The 26,855-nt window shown below is 48.6% G+C and overlaps 1 protein-coding gene across 2 annotated transcripts in view; it reads right to left on the reverse strand.

Moving 5' to 3' along the window:
• The window catches only part of TTC33 (tetratricopeptide repeat domain 33), a 77,633-nt gene that overhangs the window by 12,553 nt on the left and 38,225 nt on the right, over nucleotides 1–26,855 (reverse strand). The window contains exons 3-4 of one of the 2 annotated variants that reach the window (XM_038744325.1): nucleotides 14,907–14,988; nucleotides 6,083–6,214 (exon numbers count right to left, since the gene is read on the reverse strand). In XM_038744325.1, the coding sequence (XP_038600253.1) occupies nucleotides 6,083–6,214; nucleotides 14,907–14,988 (214 nt within the window). The remainder of the gene's footprint in view (nucleotides 1–6,082; nucleotides 6,215–14,906; nucleotides 14,989–26,855) is intronic. The other variant, XM_038744326.1, reaches the window with a different exon arrangement.

Below are 26,855 nucleotides of genomic sequence, written 5' to 3' on the forward strand. Positions count from 1 at the left end.
CCGATGACCCTTCCGATGCCCGCTTTCTCCACGGACTTCCTGCTCTGCCCCAGCTGACCTGCTCACCGACCCAGACACACATTTGATCTCATCGTCTCTAGTTACTGTATGACCTCTGCCCTTACCAATTCTGAAATCCCTCTATCCGATCTCATCCTCCTCAGCTGCCTTTTCTCCCACACGCACCCCCTCCCCGCAAATCTGTCCTGTTTCCCCACAGAGACCTCAGATCTAATCCGGGCTCCTCCACTTATCGGCTGTGTGACTTGGGGCAAGTCACTTCACTTCTCTGTGTCTCGGTTACCTCATCTGTGAAATGGGGAACCCCACGTGGGACAACCTGATTACCTCGTATCTACTTCAGTGCTTAGAAGAGTGCTTGGTACATAGTAAGCACTTAACAGATACCGTTGTGAGGTGACACAACGGGATCAATTGTTTCAACTCCAAAGCTCAGAACAGTGGTCGGCACATAATAAATGTTTAACAAATACCATTATTATTATTAGGAGCTTACAGTCTAGAGGGGGAGTCAGATGTTAATCTAAATAAATTAGAGACACATACATATGTAAGTGCTGTGGGGCTGAGGGAGAGGTGAATAAAGGGAGCAAATCCAAGTACAAGGGAAACGCAGTAAGGGGTCTCGAATTTTCTCAAGTTGTCATGCCCCATTAATAATAATAATAATGGCATTTATTAAGCGCTTTCTATGTACAAAGCACTGTTCTAAGTGCTAGGGAGGTTACAAGGTGATCAGGTTGTCCCATGGGGGGCTCACAGTCTTAATCCCCATTTTACAGATGAGGTAACTGAGCCCCAGAGAAATTTGACTTGCCCAAAGTCACACAGCTGACAATTGGCGGAGCCGGGATTTGAACCCATGACCTCTGACTCCAAAGCCCGGGCTCTTTCCACTGAGCCACGCTGCTTCTCGTTGAGACTCCACACCCAAATTTCCTTCTCTTCACGACCGAACCGACGTCCTCAACACCACCCTCTCTACTGAACTCAACTCACTAGCTCCCTTATTCCTTTGCTGATCTCCTACCACTCACCGTTAGCCCCGGATCACCTCCAAACTCTGCTTCCTTCGCTCCCGCGCACGAGCAGCAGAGCGCCGCGGGTGGAAATCTAGGTATCGCTCCGACCTCGTTTGTTTCAAAGTTCATCCTTGCCTGCTTTACCTCTGCCCTCCACATTATTTCTGCATCCTTATCGAGTCCCTCGCCCATTGCCCTCACCAGTTGTTTCAGACGTTTAACTCCCTCCTCAAACTCCCTGTCCTCCTGCTCCCCAATCTCTTGCCCTTAATGACCTGGCCACGTACTATATTGGAATAATTGAAAGCATCGGGCGTGAGCTCTCTAAATTCTCCCCTGCTCCTCTCCAGTCCCTCCCACCTCCTGCCCCGTCTTCAACTCTCCCACCTTTGCTGGTAGTATCTCAAGAGGAGATCTCCTGCCTCCTTTCAAAATCGACCCCCTCCACCTGCACCTCTGACCCCATCCGGCGGCAGTTTTTCAAACCCCTTGCCTGCTCCGTGACCGCCATCTTCAACTCCCCAATGTCTACTCCCCACCGCTTTCAAATATGCCCACGTTTCCTTTCCCAGGGGAAAAAAAACCCCTCCCTTGACCCCATGGCTCCCTCCACTTATCTCCCATCTCCCTCCTACCATTTCTCTCCAAATTCCTTGAGCTAATTGTCTCCACCCACCGTCTCCACTTCCTCTCCTCCAAATCTCTCCTTGACCCCCTCCAATCTGGCTTCTGTCCCCTTCTCTCCAAAGAAACCGCCCTCTCAGAGGTCACCAATCATCTCCTTCTTGCCAAATCAAAAGGCCTCTACTCCATCCTAATCCTCTCGACCTCTCGGCTGCTTTTGACACTGTGGATCAACCCCTTCTCCTGGAAACATTATCCGACCTCGGCTTCACTGACATTGTCCTCTCCTAGTCCTCCTCCTATCTCTCTGGCCACTCATTCTGGGTCTCCTTCACGGGCTTCTCCTCTGCCTCCCACCCACTGGGAGTCATCATCATCATCAATCATATTTATTGAGCACTTACTATGTGCAGAGCACTGTACTAAGCGCTTGGGAAGTACAAATTGGCAACGTATAGAGACAGTCCCTACCCAACAGTGGGCTCACAGTCTAAAAGAGTCCCTCAAGGCTCAGTTCTGGGTCCCCACCTATTCTCCATCTACACCCACTCCCTTGGAGAACTCATGTAGATTTGGGAATAATCCGCACAGGTGGTAGTTGAAGCCATGGGAGTGAATAATAACTGTGGTATTTGTTAAGTGCTCACTATGTGCCAAGCACTGTTCTAAGTGCTGGGTATATACAAGATAATCGGGTTGGACACAGTCCGTCCCACATGGGGCTCACAGTCTTAATCCCCATTTTACAGATGTGGGAACTGAGGCACAGAGAAGTTAGGTGACTTGCCCAAAGACACAAGGCAGATGTGGCGGAGCTGGGATTAGAACCCACGTCCCCTGACTCTGAGGCCTGAAGGAGCCGTGGCCCGGTGGATAGAGCAGAGGCCTGGTCTGAGCTGATAATTTTGTATCTCTCCCAGTTCTTCACCCAGGGCTTGGTACACAGTAAGCACTGAACAAATATCACTTAAAAACTAAACTGGGAAAAGAGCAAGTTTTCTGACAAGAACCATTTTTAATATTTAAAATAAAACGGTAGGAAACACAATTATCCCACAGCAACCACGGATCCATTTTCATCTTTTGTGGGAAATAGACTTCATAAAAATAGCTTGAACGTACTATTATGGGTTACTACCTGAGTTTTAAGAATTTGGACATTTTCCTCACAACGCCAAAACCTCTGGGCATCTTCACGAAGTTTCCATTGTATTTTTCTTTCCTTGTAGGACAACAAGAGACTTCGTAGCCCTCAGAGCCAAAAGCCTTTTCCATTTCGATGGCTACTGATGCCAGTGAAAACTGCAACATACAGAACCTGCTCTGGACTTCTAAGTCATTTTCCATCAATTCCTTCCCAAACGCGCAACTGCGGTGGCAGTGGTCGGAGCTGGATGTTCTGCAACTGGTCTTTCCCAAGAGGAAAAGCCAAACCGAGGCTGACAACGGGAAGTTTGGTTTTCCCAGGTACCCTCCGCTCTGAAGCTCGCTCCCAGGGCCAGCCAAGAGGCTGACAGAGGAAATAGCCAGTGAAGGCCCTGAGAATCCCGATGCATTTTTGCTCCTGCGAATTACGCTTTTTCTAAAGAGCCCGCCAGTGCTCTTTCACTCCAATCCTAACATTGCTTTAACTAAATTTTTTTATTACGCATCTAATTTTATGACCATTGCAAGGAAGCCTATTTATGACCAGGATTATGTTTTATCCAAATACCAAAGAGGTGAAGCATAAACTAAAAAGCTGATGTCCTGCCTCTGGCCTGGAACGCCCTCCCTCCTCAAATCCGACAATTTCTCTCCCCTTCTTCAAAGTCTTACTAAAGGCCCATCTCCTCCAAGAGGGCTCCTCAGACCAAACTCCTCCTTTCCTCTTCTCCCTCTCCCTGACCTGCTCCCCTTGGTTCTTCCCCACTCCCGGCCCCACAGTCCTTACGTACGGATCTATCATTTACTTATCTATACTGATGTCTGTCTCCCTGACTGCAGACTGTAAGCTCGCTGTGGGCAGGAAATGTGTCTGTTTCTTGTTGTATTGTGCTCTCCCACGTGCTTAATACAGTGCTCTGCACACAGCAGGTGCTCGATAAATAAGAATGAATGAACAAAAACCATCAAACAGCTGGGAGTCAAGTCTGTTGAGCTCTGAGTTGGGCCTGTTATGCATTTCCTTTATGAATCACTGCACTGCGCTACTGGAGACTCTAAAATGATTTTAAAAGTGGCCAAAATGTACAGTTGGCAGGACATGCAATAGTCTGGCAGGATGTATACTGAGAGTTAAAACTCTGTAATCAGAACGGCTCATATAACTTAATAGAGGGCCTCTTCAGAGGTTAACTCACGTAACCATTTTACGCCCGACGGAATGACTACCAACCCGACTACATCCGGGCAAGTTGAGAGATGCAAGGCAAGTCAGAGTCGATGGCCGGTTTCTGCAAAAACTTGAAAATTGTGTTTCGCCCCCAGACAGCCCATTAAGCATTTTATGGGCCTCTTTCTGGACAAGGTCACCCATGTGCTCCTTCTCATCTTTTATTTTCCTCTCCTTTTATTGCCTAGTTTAACGAGTTTGGGCCTCTGTCAATACATGGACCTCCCTGACCGTTGACTTCACAACCAAGAAGCTTAAAGGGCTGCATTTAAAAACAACCACCCCAAAAAACGGCTAGTTGAACGTAAGCGTACAACCTCCTCCCTAAAAAATACCTCGCCATTAATGGTGCTGTCAATCTAGACGTGTTCAGAAGTTTTTAAATACCTGAAATAGCCTGGGGTGCGACTAAACAAGGGTTCATCGGAGAAAAAAAAAGCTCACTAAGCCCCAGGTTTGACGAGGGGGGTTGTGATACTTTGCCTTGCAGGAAAATCAGATGCGGTAGTCATTTGGGAAGCTGTGTGGCCTAGTGGAAAGCTACCGGGCTGGGAGTCAGAGGATCTGTGTTCGAATCATTCATTCGACTGTATTTACTAAGAGCCTACTGTGTGCAGGGCACTGCCCTCAGTGAGGACCTAAGCATCGGAGAATTTGCCTCCTCGGGCAAATTGGGCAAATTAGGCCCTTGGGTAGTTTGCCATCTAAAATGGAAGGAGGATGACTCAGAGGGAGATTCTCCCAGTCCCTTATACTGGAGGGAAGCAGTGTGGCCTAATGGATAGAGCCCAGGCCTGGGTGTCAAAGGATGCAGGTTCTAACCGCAGCTCCGCCACGTGTCTGCTGTGTGACCCTGGACAAGTCACTTCTTCATGCCTCAGTTACCTCACCTGTCAAAAGGGGATGAAGACTGTGAGCCCCACGTGGGACAACCTGATTACCTTGTATCCACCCCTGTGCTTAGAACAGTGCTTGGCACATAGTAAGGGCTTACCGAATACCACAATTCTCATTATTATTACCCCAGTGTTTAGTAGAGTGCCTGACACGTAGTGAGTGCTTAACATATATCATAAAATAAAGGGGGGAATGAGTCCCTTGGCTGAGAGACAGTCCCATGGGCATTGCTAAGTCTCTGCTCTCCAAATGGAACCGATGAGGGGTAAGACACGGTACAGGCTCCACAATGTGGCTGGGGCCATTAAGCAGCTTGGGTGGAGGGAGAGAAGGGGGAGAGGGAAAGGGGAGGGGGAGATATGGGGGAAGAGAGAGCGGGGAGACAGAGGGGAGGGAGGGGGAGAGATAGAGAGAGAAGGGGGGTGAGAGGGAGAGAGAAGGGAGAGAGGGAGAGGGGGATATGGGGGGGAGGGTGGGAAACAGAGGGAAGGAGGAGACAGAGGGAGAGGTGGAGAAGGGAGAGAGGGAGAGGGGGAATGGGGGGATATGGTGGAAGGGAGAGGGGAGAGACGGAGGGAAGGGAGAGGGGAGAGACGGAGGGAAGGGAGAGGGGAGAGAGGGAGACAGCGAGAAGGGGGAGGGAGGGGGAGAGAAAGGGAAAAAAGAGGGAGAGGGGATACAGGGGGAGAGATTGGGAGGGGAGAAACAGAGGGGAGGGAGAGGGGAAGAGAGAGGGAGAGAGGGAGAGGGGAAGAGAGAGGGGTAGAGGAAAAGGGAGAGGCGAGAGAGAGAAAGAGAGAGAGAAAGAGAGAGAGACAGACAATCCCCTTCTTCATCCCTCCACCTGCACCTCTGGGAGAGGAGGCTGGTAGGAAGCAGCCCCAAATCTCCCTCAATACGGGAGCTTCAGACTCTGTGGGGCACGGCGGAGGACAGGGGGGCACAAAGATGATTCATCTTGGCGAACGGTGGTAAGAGAGAATTCCCAGACCTGAAAAAAATATGGCCCCGACCCCGTGCTGGACAGCACGTGAAAGCGGAGGCTGGTCAACTCCCTTACGGAGAGTCCCGGCTTCCGCTTCCTCGGTCCAGAAACACGGAATCCCAAGCCCCTGTGTGGTTTCTGCGGGGCTGTCCTTCTTACCAGTACTATCTCTCCTAGTCCCAGCTGGGCCCGTCCCAGGGTTTGCCAGCACTCCCACGAATGGGGATTTCTCTGGACGGCCATTTCTGCCGCCTGGACTGCGGGGAACATCTCCTGCAGAGACATCAGCACCTGCAAAACAAGAGAAACAGGAGTCCCTCGGTGATGGCCAGAGCCGGCTGGCGCTTCATTAGCAAACCCCGAGTCTAGCTTGCTTCATCTTTGGCCATAACGTAAAACTGGACAGGCTAACGCCTTCACGCATCTTTTAGTTTCAAGAGCCAAAACACCTTATCTGTACATGCCGCACAGAGCCCCTAATAATAATAATAATAATGTTGGCATTTGTTAAGCGCTTACTATGTGCAAAGCACTGTTCTAAGCGCTGGGGGGGCTACAAAGTGATCAGGTTGCCCCACGTGGGGCTCACAGTCTTAGTCCCCATTTTACAGATGAGGGAACTGAGGCTCAGAGAAGTTAAGTGGCTTGCCCAAGGTCACACAGCAGACACGTGGTGGAGCCGGGATTCGAACCCAGGATGACTAACTCCAAAGCCCGTGCTCTTTCCACTGAGGCACGCTGCTTCTCTGGCACGCTGCTTCTCTCATGGCCTTCTAACCCTAATGCTTACTGTATGCAGAGCACTGTAATAAGAGCCCGGGAGAGCACAGATCAATAGAGTTGATAGACATGATTTTGCCCTCAAGAGGCTTAGAATCCAGTGGCAGAGGCAGACATTGAAAAAATTGAAGATATGGGATATAAGCGCCGTAGGATTGGGGGTGCGATAGTAAGCTAAGCACGTTAAGGGGTACAGACTCAGTGCATAAAGGAGGGTGAATAGATTATTAGCTAGCATGTCCCTACTGCATTTTTATATTCTTTTAATTAATGGACAGATTGCTGACTGTGAAAGCCCCTTCCTTCCTCTCCCCCTCGTCCCCCTCTCCATCCCCCCATCTTACCTCCTTCCCCTCCCCACAGCACCTGTATATATGTATATATGTTTGTACATATTTATTACTCTATTTATTTATTTATTTTACTTGTACATATCTATCCTATTTATTTTATTTTGTTAGTATGTTTGGTTTCGTTCTCTGTCTCCCCCTTTTAGACTGTGAGCCCACTGTTGGGTAGGGACTGTCTCTATATGTTGCCAATTTGTACTTCCCAAGCGCTTAGTACAGTGCTCTGCACATAGTAAGCGCTCAATAAATACGATTGATGATGATGATGATGAAATTCAAAGAGCATGGCACTGATGGGGCAACCTGTGTGGCTTAGTGGAGACAGCCTGGGCCTGGGAACCAGAAGGACCTGGGTTCTAATCCCGGTTCCGCCCCTTGTCTGCTGTGTGGCCTTGGGAAAGTCATTCAGCTTGTCTGTGCTTCAGTTACCTCGCCTGGAAAATGGGGAAAAGAGCCTGAGCCCCATGTGGGACAGGGACTGTGTCCAACCTGATTAACTACCCTAGCACACGGAACAGTGCTTGGCACCTAGTGCTTACCAAGTACCATAATTATTATCATTATTCTCTGTGGGTGTGGCTGACTCAATCATTACCTTGTATCTACCCCAACGCTTAGTACAGTGGCTGGCCCATGGTACGCACTTAACAAAATACCATTATTACTATTATTATTATTATTGAGTTCTTACTATTGGCAAAACACTGTGCCAAGCGCTTGGGAGAGTAATAATAATAATAATAATAATGATAATAATAATAATGGCATTTGTTAAGCGCTTACTATGTGCAAAGAACTGTTCTAGGCACTGAGAAGGGATAGAAGGTGATCAGGTTGTCCCACGTGGGGCTCACAGTCTTCATCCCCATTTTCCACATATAGGTCACTGAGGCCCAGAGAAGTTAAGTGACTTGCCCAAGGTCACACAGCTGACAAGTGGCGGAGCTGGGATTAGAACCCATGACCTCTGGCTCCCAAGGCCCGTGCTCTTTCCACTGAGCCACGCTGCTTCTCTGAGTGCAGAACGACAGAGTCAGTAGACACGTTCCCTGCCCACAGCAAGCTTACAGTCCAGAGCCCAAAACACCACCCAGAGTGGCTTGCACTCTGGGAACACAAATCGGGTATTCATTCAATCGTATTTATTGAGCGCTTACTGTGTGCAGAGCACTGTACTAAGCGCTTGGAAAGTACAATTCGGTCCGGATTAGAACCCACAACCTCTGATTCACAAGCCTGTGCTCTTTTCACTAAGCCATACATGTCTGCTGTGTGACCTTGGGCAAGTCGCTTCACTTCTCTGTGCCTCAGTTCCCTCATCTGTAAAATGGGGATTGAGGCTGTGAATCCTACCTGGGACAGGGACTGTGTCCAACTCAATTTGCTTATATCCACCCCAGCTCTTAGTATAGTGCTTGGTACATAGTAAGTACTTAACAGATGACACAATTATTATTATTATTATTAAGTTTAGGACTGTATGCTCATTTGTTTGACAGCTGCCCGAATCCAGGTCTACAGCTCGCACAGAAAGAGCCCGGGCTTTCGAGTCAGAGGTCATGGGTTCAAATCCCGGCTCCACCACCTGTCAGCTGTGTGACTTGGGGCAAGTCACTTCACTTCTCTGGGCCTCAGTTCCCTCATCTGGAAAATGGGGACGAAGACTGTGAGCCTCCCGTGGGACAACCTGATTACCTTGTAACCTCCTCCGCGCTTACAACAGTGCTCTGCACATAGTAAGCGCTTAAAAAATGCCATTATTACTATTACTATTTGGTTCACGAGGCAGCCTCCCCGTCTACACTGAGAAGCAGCGTGGCTCAGTGGAAAGAGCGCGGGCTTGGGAGCCAGAGGTCGTGGGTTCTAATCCCGACTCCGCCACGTGTCAGCTGTGTGACTCTGGGCAAGTCACTTCACTTCTCTGGGCCTCCGTTACCTCATCTGGAAAACGGGGATTAAGACTGTGAGCCCCACGGGGGACAACCTGATCGCCTTGTATCTCCCCCAGGGCTTAGAACAGTGCTTGGCACACAGTAAGCGCTTAACAAATACCAAAATTATTATTATTATTACACTGCACCAACTCTACTGAAGTCTCTCAAGTGCCTAACACAGTGCTCTGCACACAGTAGGTGCTGCAAAAATACCCGTTTTGGGTAAGAGGTGGGCTCTGGGGTACCCAACCATCAGCTGCCCTGGCTTTTTCTCTCCGAGGGTTCGGGTGGCATGTCGTTATCCGTGTTTCTTGCCAAGTAATAATAATAATAATAATAATTTTGGTATTTGTTAAGCGCTTACTATGTGCAAAGCACTGTTCTAAGCGCTGGGGAGGATACAAGATGATCAGGCTGTCCCATGTGAGGCTCACAATCTTAGTCCCCATTTTACAGATGAGGTAACTGAGGCTCAGAGAAGTGACTTGCCCAAAGTCACACGGCTGACGGTTGGCGGAGCCGGGATTTGAACCCATGACCTCTGACTCCAAAGCCCGGGATCTTTCCACTGACCAACGCTGCTTCTCTGGCGAAGTGTCCCGTTGGCCAATGGTGAGAATTGAAGGAATGGGATATGGCGAGCTAACTCTTAGCTGTGGAGCGGCCTAAATCTTGGCAACTTTCTTGGCCGCGGACGGCCGCTGCTCTCTCCGGTGGTGGTGGTGACACCCTCCAGCCCCCATCCAACTATCGGCGGCTCTGTTCTGGGTGGGACAAGCCTGCTTTCTTTATTCCTCCCTCCCTCAGCCCCACGGTACGGAAGTACAGATCCATCATTTATTTATTTTTACATACTTCCGCCTCCCTCTCTAGACTGCAAGCTCGTTGTGGAGAGGGATCTTGCACTGTACTCTCCCAGGCGCCTAGTACTGTGTTCTTCATACGGTAAGTGCTCAAAAGCAGCGTGGCCTAATGGTCAGAGCACAGGGGGGTCAGAAGGATGTGAGTTCCAATCCCGGCTCCGCCACTTGTCTGTTGCGCGGTCTTGGACGAGCCACTGCACTTCTCTGGGCCTCAGTTCCCTCATCTGTAAAATGGGGATTAGGACTGTGAGCCCCTGGTGGGACAGGGACTGTGTCCAACCTGATTAGTGTATATCTATCCCAGTGCCTGGCCCAGAGTAACTGCTTCACAAATACCATAAAAAATAAATAAATATGATGGATTGATTGATTACAGAGAAGCAGCGTGGCTCAGTGGAAAGAGCCCGGGCTTGGGAGTCAGAGGTCATGGGTTCAAATCCTGGCTCCGCCGACTGTCAGCTGTGTGATTTTGGGCAAGTCGCTTCACTTCTCTCTGCCTCATCTGTAAAATGGGGATTAAGACTGTGAGCCCCACGTGGGACAGTCCGATCACCTCGTATCCTCCTCAGCGCTTAGAACAGTGCTTGGCACATAGTAATCGCTTAACAAATGCCATCATTATTATTATTTTGGTGTTAAGGTGGGACAGCCTCGAATGCCCCAGGACCGATCGTCTTCTGACTCACCCGGTTAAAAACCGGCACTTCTTGGCTAGGAAAGCAACACGCATCGTCGCTAGCAATGGGCTGCAAGCTCAAAAAGTTGTTGCAAGATGACCTGGATTCCGAGGTCACCGCTCCCCCCTTTCTCATCACACCCCTGTGACACCTAGCCCCCGCCCCACCTTTTCATGAACCAGACTTTTTACTGCTCAAAGGATCAGGGATTCTAACGCGGTCCTTCCGATACCTCCGATCCAGCCGATAATGAGCGCGCTGCTAAATTATTAAAAGGGGCGAGGCACTAAAGTGCTCTGTTCTCTCCTTTAATGTCTTCGATGCAGAACCGCATCCTGGCCTCGGCCTAAAACACCGGGCAAAGCGACTGTTGGCTTTCCTCTCTTTACCCGTAGGCCTCCGCTCGAAGCGATCCTGGGCAGTTGCCCACACAACAGTGGGAGAAGCTCTCGCCTGAGGAACTTGGGATGAAACTCCTCACGGGCAGGGAATGTGTCTGTTAATTATTATACCGTACTCTCCCAAGCGCTTAGTAGGGAACTGAGAAGCGGCGTGGCTCAGTGTGAAAAAGCGCAGGCTTGGGAGTCAGAGGTCATGTGTTTGAATCCCCCCTGAGCCACTTGTCGGCTGTGTGACCTTGGGCAGGCCACTCAACTTCTCTGTTCCTCAGTTCCCTCATCTGTCTCATCATCATCAATCGTATTTATTGAGGGCTTACTGTGTGCAGAGCACTGTACTAAGTGCTTGGGAAGTACAAGTTGGCAACATCTAGAGACAGTCCCTACCCAACAGTGGGCTCACAGTCTAAAAGGGGGAGACGGAGAACAAAACCAAACATACTAACAAAATAAAATAAACAGAATAGATATGTACAAGTAAAATAAATAGAGTAACAAATATGTACAAACATATATACATATATACAGGTGTTGTGGGGAAGGGAAGGAGGTAAGATGGGGGGATGGAGAGGGGGACGAGGGGGAGAGGAAGGAAGGGGCTCAGTCTGGGAAATGGGGATGAAGACGGTGAGCCCCACGTGGGACATGCTGATCACTTTGTATCCTCCCCAGCGCTTAGAACGGTGCTTTGCACACAGTAAGCGCTTAACAAATATCAACATTATTATTATTATTAGAGTGCTCTGCACACAGTAAGCGCTCAATAGATACGACTGAATGAATGAATGATATTCTTCACTTTTTAAGGGGACAGCGTTCCCAGAAGACGGTTGGCTATTTCTGCCTGCCTGTCCCTCCCCCATGGAAGCTCAAAGGGAAGGCACTGCATCACATAATAATAACAACTGTGGTATTTGTTAATACCACACGGGAAACGTGCCTAATTTCTCCATGTGTAGTTTCTCCAACCGTTGTGCTCTGCACACAGTAAGTGTACACAGAAGCAGCGTGGCTTAGGGGAAAGAGCCCGGGCTTGGGAGTCGGAGGTGGTGGGTTCTAATCCCGGCTCTGCCATTTGTCAACTGTGTGACTTTGGGCAAGTCACTTAACTTCATAGCACTTACTGTGTGCCAGGCGCTGTACTAAGTGCTGGGGTGGGATTCGAGCAAATCGCGTTGGACACCAGCCCTGCCCCATGTGGGGCTCACGGTCTTAATCCCCATTTTACAGATGAGGGAACTGAGGCTCGGAGAAGTGAAGTGACTTGCCCAAGGTCACACAGCAGACAAGTGGAGGAGCCAGGATGAGAACCCAAGTCCTTCTGCCCGAGCTCTACCCGGCCCCTGTGGAACAACCTAATCATCTTGTAACCTCCCCAGTGCTTAGAACAGGGCTTTGCACAGAGTAAGTGCTTAACAAATACCATTATTATTATTATTATTAGGGCCTGCTGCTTCCCATTTAGTCTACGGTAAATTCTTACGTGCCCGTGAGCTCCCCGAAGGACAGGAAATGTGCATAATTTCTCCATGTGTAGTTTCTCCAACCTTTGTGCTCTGCACACAGTAAGTGTACACAGAAGCAGCGTGGCTTAGTGGAAAGAGCCCGGGCTTGGGAGTCAGAGGTCTTGGATTCTAATCCCGGCTCCGCCACTTGTCAGCTGTGTGACTTTGGGCAAGTCACTTCACTTCTCTGGGCCTCAGTTACCTTGTCTGTAAAATGGGGATCAAGCCTGTGAGCCCCAAGAGGGACAATCTCATAACCTTGTATCTATCCCAGAGCTTAGAATAGTGCGTGGCACATAATAAGGGCTTAACAGATACTGTTATTATTATTATTATTATTAATAATAAATGCCACTACTGCTACTCGGCCCCCAGTACACTGCTCTGCACACAGCAGACCACCAGAAATACCCACAAAGATGAAGATGACGGTGAGGATGAAAATGTCATCTGCCCACAATCCTGCTTTCTGTATGCCTGCCAGATTCAAACCAGAGGTCTTCAACCCCAGAACCTCGCTCTAGAGACCTTTATTCACATTTTCCCTGGATACCGATCGGTGGTATTTATTACATGATTACTGTGGGTAGAATGCTGTGTTGAGTACCCGCAAGAGTTCAATACGACGAGCTCACTGGGCGCAAGGAACATGTCAACCACCTCTGCTATGTGTACCCTCCCAAGCGCTTAGTACAGTGCTCTGCACACAATTCAGTCAATCTGGAGGGCAGTGGCCGAGGAAAAGGGCAGTAAGTGGATGGAAACTGAATCCACCCCGGCAGGGAAGGTCTCCATCCACACTAGAACAGGTGAGTCGGGGGAGAGAAATAGCCAAAACTGCTCCTCTCTCCTAGTGACCGAAATTGCCAGTCAGTCTCAAAAGCACCTCAAGTCAGGCTACGGAGGTGACCTGATGATGAAAACGGGGAGGAGCACACAACTTTAAACTCAGACTGCAATCCCTCAGGATCACACTCATTCCCTTTTCCAATTGTGGGAACGTCAATAAAATCATATTGCGCTCTCTCTCTCTCTGGTATTTGTTAAGCGCTTACTATATGATAGGCACTGTACTACATGTTAGGATAGAGACAAGTTATACTTCAGTCTATACTTTACTCTGCTCCCGGATTATCTTTCTGCAGAAATGCTCTGGGCATGTCACCCCCTCCTCAAAACTCTCCAGTGGTTGCCTATCAACCTTTGCATGAAGCAAAAACTCCTCACTATTGGCTTCAAAGCTGTCCATCCCCTGGCCCCCTCCTTCCTCACCTCCCTTCTCTCCTTCTGCAGCCCAGCCCGCACCCTCCGCTCCTCTGCCGCTCACCTCCTCACCGTCCCTCGTTCTCGCCCGTCCCGCCGTCGACCCCCAGCCCTCGTCCTCCCCCTGGCCCGGAATGCCCTCCCTCCGCACATCCGCCAAACTAGCTCTCTTCCCCCCCCTTAAAAGCCCTACTGAGAGCTCACCTCCTCCAGGAGGCCTTCCCACACTGAGCCCCCCTTTCCATCTGCTCCTCCTCCCCTCCCCATCACCCCCACTCCCTCCCTTGGCTCTACCCCCCTCCCCACCCCACAGCACTTGTGTATATATGTACATATTTATTATTTTATTTATCTATCTTGATGCTATCGATGCCTATCTACTTGTTTTATTTTGTTGTCTGTCTTCCCGCTTCTAGACTGTGAGCCCGTTGTTGGGTAGGAACTGCCTCTATCTGTTGCCAACTTGTACTTCCCAAGCGCTTAGTACAGTGCTCTGCACACAGTAAGCGCTCAATAAACACGACTGAATGAATGAATGAATGAAAGTTAAGCAGCTTGGACACAGTCCATGTCCCACCTGGGACTCATAGTCTTAATTCCCATTTTACAGCCACGGTAATTGAGGCCTAAAGAAGTCAAGTGACTTGCTTAAGGTCACCCAGAAGTCCAGTGGTGGAGCCGGGGTTAGGATCCACGTCCTTGTGACTCTGAGGCCCGTGCTCTACCCGCTAGACCACGCGGCTTCTCCCGGGGGAGTGGGTCAGAGCAATGGCAATAGTGGGTCAGAGCAATCGAACAGTGCTCAGCGCTTACAACAGTGCTTTGCACATAGTAAGCGCTTAATAAATGCCATTTTAAAAAAAATGGCAAGTGTGGCTTCCGGCGGAAATACCTGCAGGCCTGAGGATGACCTGCAAACCTCTTCCAACCTGAAAAAGACTCCCCAGAATATTGTCTGGACGTTTAAAAATATAAAAAAGAGCCACAGCAACACATACGACCCCCTCTCCCCACCCTTCTACCCCCGTCTCTGCAGGTCATCGCTGAAGGATGCTTAGAAGGGAAGGTGTTTGGCAGTCTTCTGGACTGTGAGCCCATTGCTGGGTAGGGACCGTCTTTCTGTTGCCAGCTTGTCCTTCCCAAGTGTTTAGTCCAGTGCTCTGCACCCAGTAAGCGCTCAAGAAATACGATTGAATGAATGAATGAATGTTACCTGTGACTTCATCTCATAGAGGGTGGCATCACCGGGCGTTAACTGAAGTGCTTCGTCCCACTTGTGAACCGCCTCCCAGTACCTGCAGTTGTTAAAACAATGTTCCGCATCAAACAGAAACTCCTCGCCATCGGCTTTAAGGCGCTCCAACAACTCCCCCGCCGCTCCGACGCCGCTCTCCGACTTCAACCCACCCCGCGCCCTTTGCTCCTCTAACGCCGGCCGACTCACTGGGCCTCAATCCCGGCTCCGCCACGCCTCTGCTCTGTGACCTTGGGCGAGTCACTTCATTTCTCTGGGCCTCACCCCCGTAAAATAGGGGGTGAAGAGTGTCAGCCCCATGTGGGACAGGGCCTGCGTTCAACCTGATTACCTTGTATGTACCCCGGTGCTTAGTACAGTGTTTGGCATCTAGTAAGCGCTAACAAGTACCATTCATTTTTTTTATTTCATCAAAACCCTCCTAAAATCCTACTCCTGCAAGATGCTTTCTCCAGCTAAGCCCTCATTTTCTCTGTTGGCCCACCTTGATTTTGCTTTGATGCAACATTCCGGCGCTCGGCACATATTAAGCGCTTAACAAATACCATAATTATTATTATTATTATTATTCTGTGTTGCCTATGCCCTTGGAGGTGAACCCCCTAAGTACGTGATATTCACCCCACCCTCAACCTCACAGCACATACGCGCGTATCCTTCCAGTCTGCCATTTTCCCCCTTTTAGACTGTGGGCCCACTGTTGGGTAGGGACTGTCTCTATATGTTGCCAACTTGTACTTCCCAAGCGCTTAGTACAGTGCTCTGCACACAGTAAGCGCTCAATCAATACGATTGATGATGATTTTCCCTATCTGTAATTTATTTTCACATCTGTCTCCCCCTCTAGATTATACCCTCCTTCAGGACAGGGATCACGTCTACCAGCTCTACCGTACTCTCCCAAGCACTTAATATTAATAACAATAAGGATGGTATTTGTTAAGCGCTCGCCATGTGCCAGACACTGTACTAAGCGCTGGATAAATAATTACGATGCTTGTTAAGTGATTACTACGTGCCAAGGACTGGGGTGGATACAAGTTAAGCAGGTTTGGACACAGTCCCCCGTCCCGCCTTGGGCTCACACTGTTAATCCCCATTTTTTACGGAAGAGGGAACTGAGGCCCAGAGAAGTGAAGCGACTTGCCCAAGGTCCACAAGGGGTGGAGCTGGGATTCGAACCCATGACCTTCTGATTCCCAGGCCCGGGCTCTATCCGCTAGTCGTCAGCACGGTGCTCCGCAGCCAGTGAGCGTTCAATAAATACCAGGGATGGATGGATTGAGTCCCTTCGCCTCCTGGAGGACTACTTACTGTTCACCTGAGCTCATTCGCTGTGGTAAAATTCACTTTCTATATGAAGTTGAATTCTTGACGCTCCCAAAAGAGAACAGAGTTTAAAACGATGCCTTTCAGTTCCCGCCGGGAAAGCACTGGGTCGCGAACGAATAACGCGGGGTAGGCTGGTGCGCTCGGAAATCAGAGGAAGGGACACGCTGAAAATCAACGCTTTTCTGAGTTCGCCCGAGGTGGTTTACCAGAAAACGACGGTGGCGATTTCTGAGGCCCAGGAAGGCCTCGGTGCTTAACGGATTTAAATCAATTACCCAGCCCCACTGCACGCTGTGTTTGAAATTACGAACTCTTTTCGGAAAACTTATTGTCAATTTCCCGATTTCTAATTCGGTTAGGCGTACCAGGGCAAATATCTGGCTTTTCGTGTTTTCTATTGAATTTGTCCCCGAGAGAGGCAGGAAATCCTACCCGCAGGAAATTCGTTTTCCAACTGCCAGGAGTCATTTGAGCCGAACGGAAGAGGCGGATGAGTCTCCCGGGCGGGTGAGAGGGAGGGGTTCGCCTTTGACTCGGATCGCTGCCTCGTGCGGAAGATGCTGAAGGCCGGCGTAGGGACAGACAGGGGAGTCGTGGTGGTCTTCGACCTTATCCGCCTGATTAGGACGGCGGCATTCATTCATTCAATCGTATTTATTGAGCGCTTACTGTGTGCACAGCACTGTACTAGGCGCTTGGGAAGTACAAGTTGGCAACATCTAGAGACGGTCCCTACCCAACAGCGGGCTCTCCCAACGGCCCTGGAGCGGCTGAGAGGTGGATACAAAAATAGGAACCAGCAGAAGGAGTCCACATCCCTGTTACTGATCTACTGTTATTCCTTGGGATTCAATCAGCGTGGCCTCATGGATAAATCACGGGCCTGGAAGCCAGAAGGACCTGGGTTCTAATCCCAGCTCCGCCACTTGTCTGCTGGATGACTCTGGGCAAATAATAATAATAATAATGGTACTTCTAAGCACTTACTATAATAATAATAATAATGGCATTTGTTAAGTGCTTACTAAGTGCTTACTAAGAACTGTTCTAAGCGCTGGGGGGATACAAGGTGACCAGGTTGTCCCACGTGGGACTCACAATCTTAATCCCCACTTTACAGATGAGGTAGCTGAGGCCCAGAGAATAATAACAATAATGATAATAATAATGATGGCATTTGTTAAGCGCTTACAATGTGCAAAGCACTGTTCTAAGTGCTGGGGAATACAAGGGGATCAGGTTGTCCCACGTGGGACTCCCAATCTTAATCCCCATTTTACAGATGAGGTAGCTGAGGCCCAGAAAATAATAATAATAATAATGATAATAATGATGGCATTTGTTAAGCGCTTACTATGTGCAAAAGCACTAAGTGCTGGGGGGGGGAATACAAGGTGATCAGGTTGTCCCACGGGGGACTCACAATCTTAATCCCCATTTTACAGATGAGGTAGCTGAGGCCCAGAGAATAATAATAATAATAATGATAATAATGATGGCATTTGTTAAGCGCTTACTATGTGCAAAAGCACTAAGTGCTGGGGGGGGGGATACAAGGTGATCAGGTTGTCCCACGGGGGACTCACAATCTTAATCCCCATTTTACAGATGAGGTAGCTGAGGCCCAGAGAATAATAATAATAATACTGATAATACTGATGGCATTTGTTAAGTGCTTACTATGTGCAAAAGCACTGTTCTAAGTGCTGGGGGGAGATACAAGGTGATCAGATTGTCCCACGGGGGGCTCGCAATCTTAATCCCCATTTTACAGATGAGGTAACTGAGGCTCAGAGAAGTGAGCTGCCCAAGGTCACACAGCAGACATGTGGCGGAGCTGGGATTCGAACCCATGACCTCTGACTCCCAAGCCCGGGCTCTTGCCACTGAGCCACGCTGTTTCTCTAGTGAAGTGAAGTGGCTTGCCCAAAGTCACCCAGCTGACAAGGGGTGGAGGCGGAATTAGAACCCATGACCCCTGGCTCCCAAGCCCATGCTCTACTATGTGCCAAGCACCGTTCTAAGCGCTGGGGTAGATACAGGGCAATCACGTCGTCCCACGTAGGGCTCCCAGTCTTAATCCCCATTTTCCAGATGAGGTAACTGAGGCCCAGAGAAGTGAAGTGGCTTGCCCAAAGTCACCCAGCTGACAAGGACTAGAACCCATGACCTCCGACTCCCAAGCCCATGCTCACTTCGCTTCTCTGCGCCTCAGTTACCTCTTCTGTAAAATGGGGATCGGGGCTGTGAGCCCCACGTGGGACCTTCTACTCACCTGACTAGCCTGTAGGTTTGCCAGTATTTAATATGGTACCTGGCGTGTAGAAAGTGCTTAACAAATACCAGAAAAGAAAAAAATCAACGGTATTGCAGAGCACTGTCCTAAGAGCTTAGGAGAGTGCAAGACAATGGAGTGGGCACACACGACCTCTGCCCTCGAGACGCTTACAGTCTACCAGGGGAGGCAGATGCTAAAATAGATGACTGGCCGGGGAAGCAGAAAAGTATGAAGTTATGTCCGTACGTGCTGGCAGAGTTGCCCTCCCTCCGCCCGTCCGCCAAGCTAGCTCTCTTCCTGTTATCTATTCTATTTATTTTCTTTTGTTAATATGTTTGGTTTTGTTCTCTGTCTCCCCCTTCTAGACTGTGAGCCCGCTGTTGGGTAGGGACCGTCTCTATATGTTGCCAACTTTTACTTTCCAAGCGCTTAGTACAGTGCTCTGCACACAGTAAGCGCTCAATAAATACGATTGATTGATTGATTGATTCCTCCTTTCAAAGCCCTACTGAGCGCTCACCTCCTCCAGGAGGCCTTTCCAGACTGAGCCCCCTTTTTCCTCTCCTCCTCCCCATCCCCCCGCTCTGCCCTACCACCTTCCCCTCCCCACAGCACTTGTATATATTTGTACAGATTTATTACTCTATTTATTTTACTTGTACATATTTACTACTCTATTTTATTCACGATGCACATATAGCTATAATTCTATTTATTCTGACCGTTTTGACACCCGTCTACATGTTTTGTTTTGTTGTCTGTCTCCCCCTTCTAGACTGTAAGCCCATTGTTGGGTAGGGACCGTCTCTATATGTTGCCGACTTGTACTTCCCAAGCGCTTAGTAGAGTGCTCTGCACACAGTAAGCGCTCAATAAATATGATTGAATGAATGAATGAATCTGCAAAATGAGGAGAGAGACCATGAGCCCCATGTGGGACAGGGACTGTGCCCAACCCGATTCGCTTGGATAATAATAACAATAATAATAATGGCATTTATTAAGCGCTTACTATGTGCAAAGCACTGTTCTAAGCGCTGGGAAGGTTACAAGGTGATCAGGTTGTCCCACGGGGGGCTCACAGTCTTCATCCCCATTTTACAGATGAGGGAACTGAGGCCCAGAGAAGTGAAGTGACTTGCCCAAAGTCACACAGCTGACAATTGGTGGAGCAGGGATTTGAATCCATGACCTCTGACTCCAAAGCCCGGGCTCTTTCCACTGAGCCACGTCCATCCCGGCGCTTAGTACAGTGCCTGGCACATACAGAAGCAGCATGGTCTAGTGGCAAGACCACAGGCTTGGGAGTCAGAGGATGTGGGTTCTAATTCTGGCTCCGCCACTTGTCTGCTGGGTGACTTTGGGCAAGTCACTTCACTCCTCTGGGCCTCAGTTACTCATCTGTAAAATGGGGATCAAGACTGTGAGCCCCAAGAGGGACAACCTGATTACCTTGTATCTATCCCAGTGCTTAGTACAGTGCCTGGCACATACAGAAGCAGCATGGTCTAGTGGCAAGACCACAGGCTTGGGAGTCAGAGGATGTGGGTTCTAATTCTGGCTCCGCCACTTGTCTGCTGGGTGACTTTGGGCAAGTCACTTCACTTCTATGGGCCTCAGTTACTCATCTGTAAAATGGGGATCAAGACTGTGAGCCCCAAGAGGGACAACCTGATTACCTTGTATCTATCCCAGTGCTTAGAACAGGGTTTGGCACACAGCAAGCGCATAACAAATACTATAATTATTCCTATTAAGAGCATACCCCCCAAAAAGGAGTGAGGGTTGTGGTGACTACCTAAGTGTAATTTATTTATTTATACTAAGGTCAGTATATAATAATAATAATAATGAAGGCATTTATTAAGTGCTTACTATGTGCAAGGCACTGGTCTAAGCGCTGGGAAGGTTACAAGGTGATCAGGTTGTCCCACGGGGGGCTCACAGTCTTCATCCCCATTTTACAGATGAGGGAACTGAGGCCCAGAGAAGTGAAGTGACTTGCCCAAAGTCACACGGCTGACAATTGGCAGAGCCGGAATTTGAACCCATGACCAAAGCCCGGGCTCTCTTCCACTGAGCCACGCTGCCTATCTCCCTTTAGACAGTGAATTCATTGTGGTCAGGGAATGTGTTTCCCCCTCTCCATCCCCCCCATCTTACCTCCTTCCCTTCCCCACAGCACCTTTATGTATGTATATATGTTTGTACATATTTATTACTCTATTTATTTATTTATTTATTTATTTATTTTACTTGTACATATCTATCCTATTTATTTTATTTCATTAGTATGTTTGGTTTTGTTCTCTGTCTCCCCCTTTTAGACTGTGAGCCCGCTGTTGGGTAGGGACTGTCTCTATATGTTGCCAATTTGTACTTCCCAAGCGCTTAGTACAGTGCTCTGCACACAGTAAGCGCTCAATAAATACGATTGATGATGATGATGATGTCTGTTTCTGGTTATATCGTACTTTCCCAAGCGCTTAGTGCAGAGCTCTCCACACAGTAAGAGTTTGATAAATACCACTGAATGAATGAAATGCTTAGAGGTGACGGACTCAAGGGGCCGGGTGACGCGGCAGGGAGGGTCACAGGGTGGGGCGAGGCGGGATTAGTCAGGGAAGGCTTCCCGGAGGAGATTCGTTCGTATTTATTGAGCGCTTACTGTGAGCGTAGCACTGTACTAAGCGCTTGGGCAACATATAGAGACGGTCCCTACCCAACAAAGGGGGGGAAATGTGATTTTAGTAGAGGGGGGGAATGGTGGCCTTGGTGGCCGGGAAGGAGGAGGGAGTTCCGGGGATGGCGAGAGATACAACCTGAGGCCCGGGTTGGCGTTCCCGGGGCCGGGATGAGGGAAAACTGAGCGGGAGAGTATATATGGTTGTACATATTTATTACTCTATTTATTCATTTATTTATTTATTTTACTTGTACATTTCTATCCTATTTATTTTATTTTGTTGGTATGTTTGGTTCTGTTCTCTGTCTCCCCCTTCTAGACTGTGAGCCCACTGTTGGGTAGGGACTGTCTCTGTTTGTTGCCAACTTGCACTTCCCAAGCGCTTAATACAGTGCTCTGCACATAGTAAGCGCTCAATAAATACGATTGATTGATTGATTGATTGATTGAAGGAGGAAGAGATAACAAGCGAGGTGCATGCAGGGGGCTGGGAAGCGGGACACTATCGTCCTAGGGATACGGTTGATGGGTCTTGGCCTAGATCATCCCTGTTGGAGTTTCCTTCCAGCCCCCTGTATCCCTAAGTCCCTCGGTGATTAAAACTGATGCCGAGGAGAGAACAACGGCTATCGGCTCCTGGCAGCAAACGGAAGAAAAGCTTACCCACGCCAAAATAATCATCCCAGCCCTACGGTGAAGTCTTCAAATTGAATCCTAAAGTTTTCTTGTTCGTTACTGGCAGGAAGGAGAGGGGAGGTTTGGTCTAAAAGGAAGCCTAGAACACCTGAAGATGTCTTCGTCATGTCCTTACGTATGTACCGAGCACCTGGCCATCCCCCCATCTTACCTCCTTCCCTTCCCCACAGCACCTGTATATATGTATATATGTTTGTACATATTTATTACTCTATTTATTTACTTTACTTGTACATATCTATTCTATTTTATTTTGTAGTATGTTTGGTTTTGTCTCCCCCTTTTAGACTGTGAGCCCACTGTTGGGTAGGGACTGTCTCTATATGTTGCCAACTTGTACTTCCTAAGCGCTTAGCACAGTGCTCTGCACACAGTAAGCGCTCAATAAATACGATTGATGATGATGATGATAACACCTTTCAGAATATATGGCATCTGCCTGCCTTCAAGGAAATGGCCATCTTCTGGATTTGCCAGTCCACGAGGGAAACTTTCCCTGAGAAACCTTATCCAAAAGCTGATATACATTATATTCATTCATTCATTCAATGGCATTTATTGAGCGCTTACTGTGTGCAGAGCACTGTACTGGAACCGTCTCTATATGTTGCCAACTCGTACTTCCCAAGCGCTTAGTACAGTGCTCTGCACACAGTAAGCGCTCAATAAATACGATTGAATGAATGAATGGAACCGTGAAATGCGGTCCGGTCTTTCCTCGTAAGCTCCGACTCGAATCGAATAGTCTTAGTGAGACTGTTTTTTTGCACAGATGATAAACAGCAACTGGAGGATTATCCTGGCCAATTCCCCATGGGCAAAGACTTATTAAAATCCCATCTTCTCCAAGAGGCCTTCTCTCATTTCCCCGACTCCTCCCTTCTTTGTCGCCCTTGCACTTGGATATATGTCCTTTATTCACCCAGCCCTCACCCCACAGAACTTACCTACGTATGTCATTTATTTTTAAGTCTGCCTTGCCATCTAACCTGTCAGTTCCCTGTGGGCAGGGAACACGTCTAGCAACTCTGCTGTACTGTATTCTCCAAAGCACACAGAAAACGCTCAATAAATACAACTGATTGATCGACTGGCATCCATTTTCTCTTCTTCCCTCCTTCTCTCCCCCCTCTGTCCCTTCTCTCTCCCCATCCCTTCTTTTACGCTCATGGCCCTAGAGGGCTCACACCTATCATTCATTCAATCGTACCTATTGAGCGCTTACTGTGTGCAAAGCACTGTACTAACTGCTTTGAAGAGTACAACAATAAACAGACACATTCCCTACCCACAGTGAGCTTACAGTCTAGAAGGGGGGCTGACTCCTGGGAAGAAATTTCTGGTCCTGTTAGATCCGTGGCTCAGTGAAAAGAGCCCAGGCTTGGGAGTCAGAGGTCGTGGGTTCTAATCCCCGCTCTGCCACTTCTCTGCTGTGTGACTTTGGGCAAGTCACTTCACTTCTCTGGGCCTCAGTGCCCTCATCTGTAAAACGGGGATGAAGACTGTGAGCCCCACGTGGGACAAACTGATGACCTTGTATCTCCCCCAGCGCTTAGAACAGTGCTTGGCACATAGTAAGTGCTTAATACCAACATCATCATTATTATTATTATTATTATTATTCCAACAATAGCATACTTCCTGTGAGCTGGAGTCTAGCCCAACCTATGAAACAATTCTTGCTTTGAACCTAATGAACGAGGATGCTGCATCTGCACAAAATGGGAAGATTAGCATGTGCCCGTTGTTGGGTAGGGGTCGTCTCTATATGTTGCCGACTTGTACTTCCCAGGCGCTTAGTACAGTGCTCTGCACACAGTAAGCGCTCAATAAATACGATTGAATAAATGAATGAATATTTGCCTCTTGTGGGAAAGCAGGCTTTAGAATCTTGCAGCATGTGTGTTGGGTTAACTCCCCCACGAAGCCAGACTGAAGAGCATCCTAATAATAATAATAATAATAGCATTTATTAAGCGCTTACTATGTGCTAAGCACTGTTCTAGGCGCTGGGGAGATACAAGGCAGCCAGGTCAATTTTCCCCTCTAGTCTGTAAGCTCCTTTGTGGGCAAGAAACGTGTCCAGCAATTCTGTTATACTGTATGCCTCCCAAGTGCTTAGTGGAGTGCTCTGCACTTATTAAATTTGATTGATTACACAGGGGTAACAACCTTTCTACTTTCATCCCTCATCAACTCCCACCCCGACAACCTTCACTCTTCCCTAAAGCTCCATGAATCCCCCACTGGCTTTCTCCTGATCATCTGATGAACTCCTCACCTTCTTTGTAAGCAAAATAGGTATCATCAAGAATTAACTTTCTGGCCTCTCATCACCACCACCTCCTCCTCAGGTGTGTCTTAATAGTGGCATTTATTAAGCACTTACTATGTGCTGAGCACTGTCTTAAGCAGGGCTCGTCCTGGACCTCTGCCTCCCATCCCTTCTCACTTGCGAAAAATGACTGCTTCTACTCTCTCTCCTTCAATTCCTGCCATCTTCAACCTCCTCCTCTCCGATGACTCCTCTCCCTTTGCCTGCAATCATGTTCAACCAGTCAACAGTATTTATTAAGCATCTACTGTGTGCACAGCACTGTACTAAGCGCTTGGGAGAGTATACTACAATAATGATGGTATTTGTTAAGCACTTACTATGTGTCAAGCGCTGTTCTTAGTGCTAGAGTAGAAGCTAATGAGGTTGACATTGCCCCTGTCTCACAAGGGACTCACAGTCTTAATTCCCATTTTACAGATGAGGTATCTAGAGGTACAGAGAAGTGAAGTGACTTGCCCAAGGTCACACAACGGACAAGTGGCAGAGCTGGGATTAGAACCCAGGTCCTTCTGACTCTTTTCGACTGTGAGCCCACTGTTGGGTAGGGACTGTCTCTATATGTTGCCAACTTGTACTTCCCAAGCGCTTAGTACAGTGCTCTGCACACAGTAAGCGCTCAATAAATACGATTGATTGATTGATCGTAGGCCTGTGCTCTACAAACTAGGCCATGCTGCTTCCCAACAAGGGACTCGGTAGACACGAGCTCTGCCCTCAAAGAGCTTACCATATAGCGGGGGAAAAAACATAATAATAATAATAATAATAATTCATTCAATCGTATTTATTGAGTGCTTACTGTGTGCAGAGCACTGTACTAAGTGCTTGGGAAAGTACAATACAACAATAAACAGTGACACTCCCTTCTCACAATGAGCTTACACAATAACTACAGGATTTGTTAAACATCTTCTACGTAACACACGCTGTACTAAGCGCTGGGGTGGATACAATAGAAGATGATTGGACACAGTGCCTGCCCCACATGGGGCTCGCAGTCTAAACGGGGGGAGCTACTTTATCTCCATTTTACAGATGAGGAAACTGAGGCCCGGAGAATTTAAGTGATCGGCCCAAGGTCACACTGCAGGCATGCGGTGGAACTGGGATTAGAACCCAGGGCCTCTGACTCCCAACCTCCTTGCTCTTTCCACTAGGTCACATACATCATGGGAAGCATCCAAGTAATAATAATAATAATGGTATGTGTTAAGTGCTTAGTATGGGCCAAGCACTGTTCTAAGCACTGGGGGAGATACAAGGTGATCAGGTTGTCCCACGTGGGGCTCACAGTCTTCATCCCCATTTTACAGATGAGGGAACTGAGGCCCTGAGAAGTGAAGTGACTTGCCCAAAGTCACACAGCTGACAAGTGGCGGAGCCGGGATTCAAACCCATGACCTCTGACTCCCAAGCCCGGGCTCTTTCCACTGAGCCTTGCTGCTTCTCATGGATATATGTCAGTCAGTCGGTCGTATTTACTGAGAGCCTACTGTGGGCAGAGAATTGTAACAATAATAATAATAATAATAATAATAATGGTATTTGTTAAGCACTTACTATGTGCTAAGCACTGTTCTAAGCTCTGGGGGAGGTACAAGGTCATCAGGTTGTCCCGCGTGGGTACTAAGCGCTTGGGAGAGTACAGTACATTCCCTGCCCACACCGAATTTACCGTCTAGAACACTTATGTCTACAAGTGCTACGGCATAAAGGGCTGGAACAATAAATCGATCGGCCGTGAAAATGAAGGACTCTCACACGCTCCGAGAGGATCGCCTCTGGATTTAAGTGTGCGGTGTCGCTTTTATCTTCCGAAGGATTCCTTACCACGCTCAGGTCTCAGGAACACGGGGATGGCACGACTGATAATAATAATAATAATAATAATAATGATAATAATGGCATTTATTAAGCGCTTACTATGTGCAAAGCACTGTTCTAAGCGCTGGGGAATTTACAAGGTGACCAGGTTGTCCCACGTGGGGCTCACCGTCTTAGTCCCCATTTTACAGAGCAGGTAACTGAGGCACAGAGAAGTGAAGTGAATTGCCCAAAGTCACACAGCTGACAAGTGGCAGAGCCGGGATTTGAACCGACGACCTCTGATTTCAAAGCCCGGGCTCTTTCCGCTGAGCCACGCTGCTTCCCAACTTCCCAAGCGCTTAGTACAGTGCTCTGCCCACAGTAAGCGCTCCATAAATACGACGGAATGAATGAATGAGTGAAGCACTGTTCTAAGCGCTGGGGGGTTACAAGGTGATCAGGTGATGAAGGAGAAGCACGGCGCGGCGGAGAGAGCACGGGCCTGGGAGTTGGGAGGTCGTGGGTTCTAAACCCGGCTCCGCCACTCATCCGCTGTGTAGCCTTGGGCAAGCCACTTCACGGTGCCTCAGTTCCCTCATCGGTAAAACGGGGATGAAGACCGTGAGCCCCGTGCGGGGCAGGGACTGGGTCCGGCCCGATTTGCTCGTATCCTCGCCCGGCGCTCAGTACGGTGCCCGGTACATAGTAAGCGCTTAACAAATACCACTACCATTATGAAGTCGGCGCTAAGGAAGACCATCCAGGGGGCTT

Source organism: Tachyglossus aculeatus, chromosome 3 (assembly GCF_015852505.1).
Source record: "Tachyglossus aculeatus isolate mTacAcu1 chromosome 3, mTacAcu1.pri, whole genome shotgun sequence".
In the NCBI taxonomy this organism is placed as follows: domain Eukaryota; kingdom Metazoa; phylum Chordata; class Mammalia; order Monotremata; family Tachyglossidae; genus Tachyglossus; species Tachyglossus aculeatus.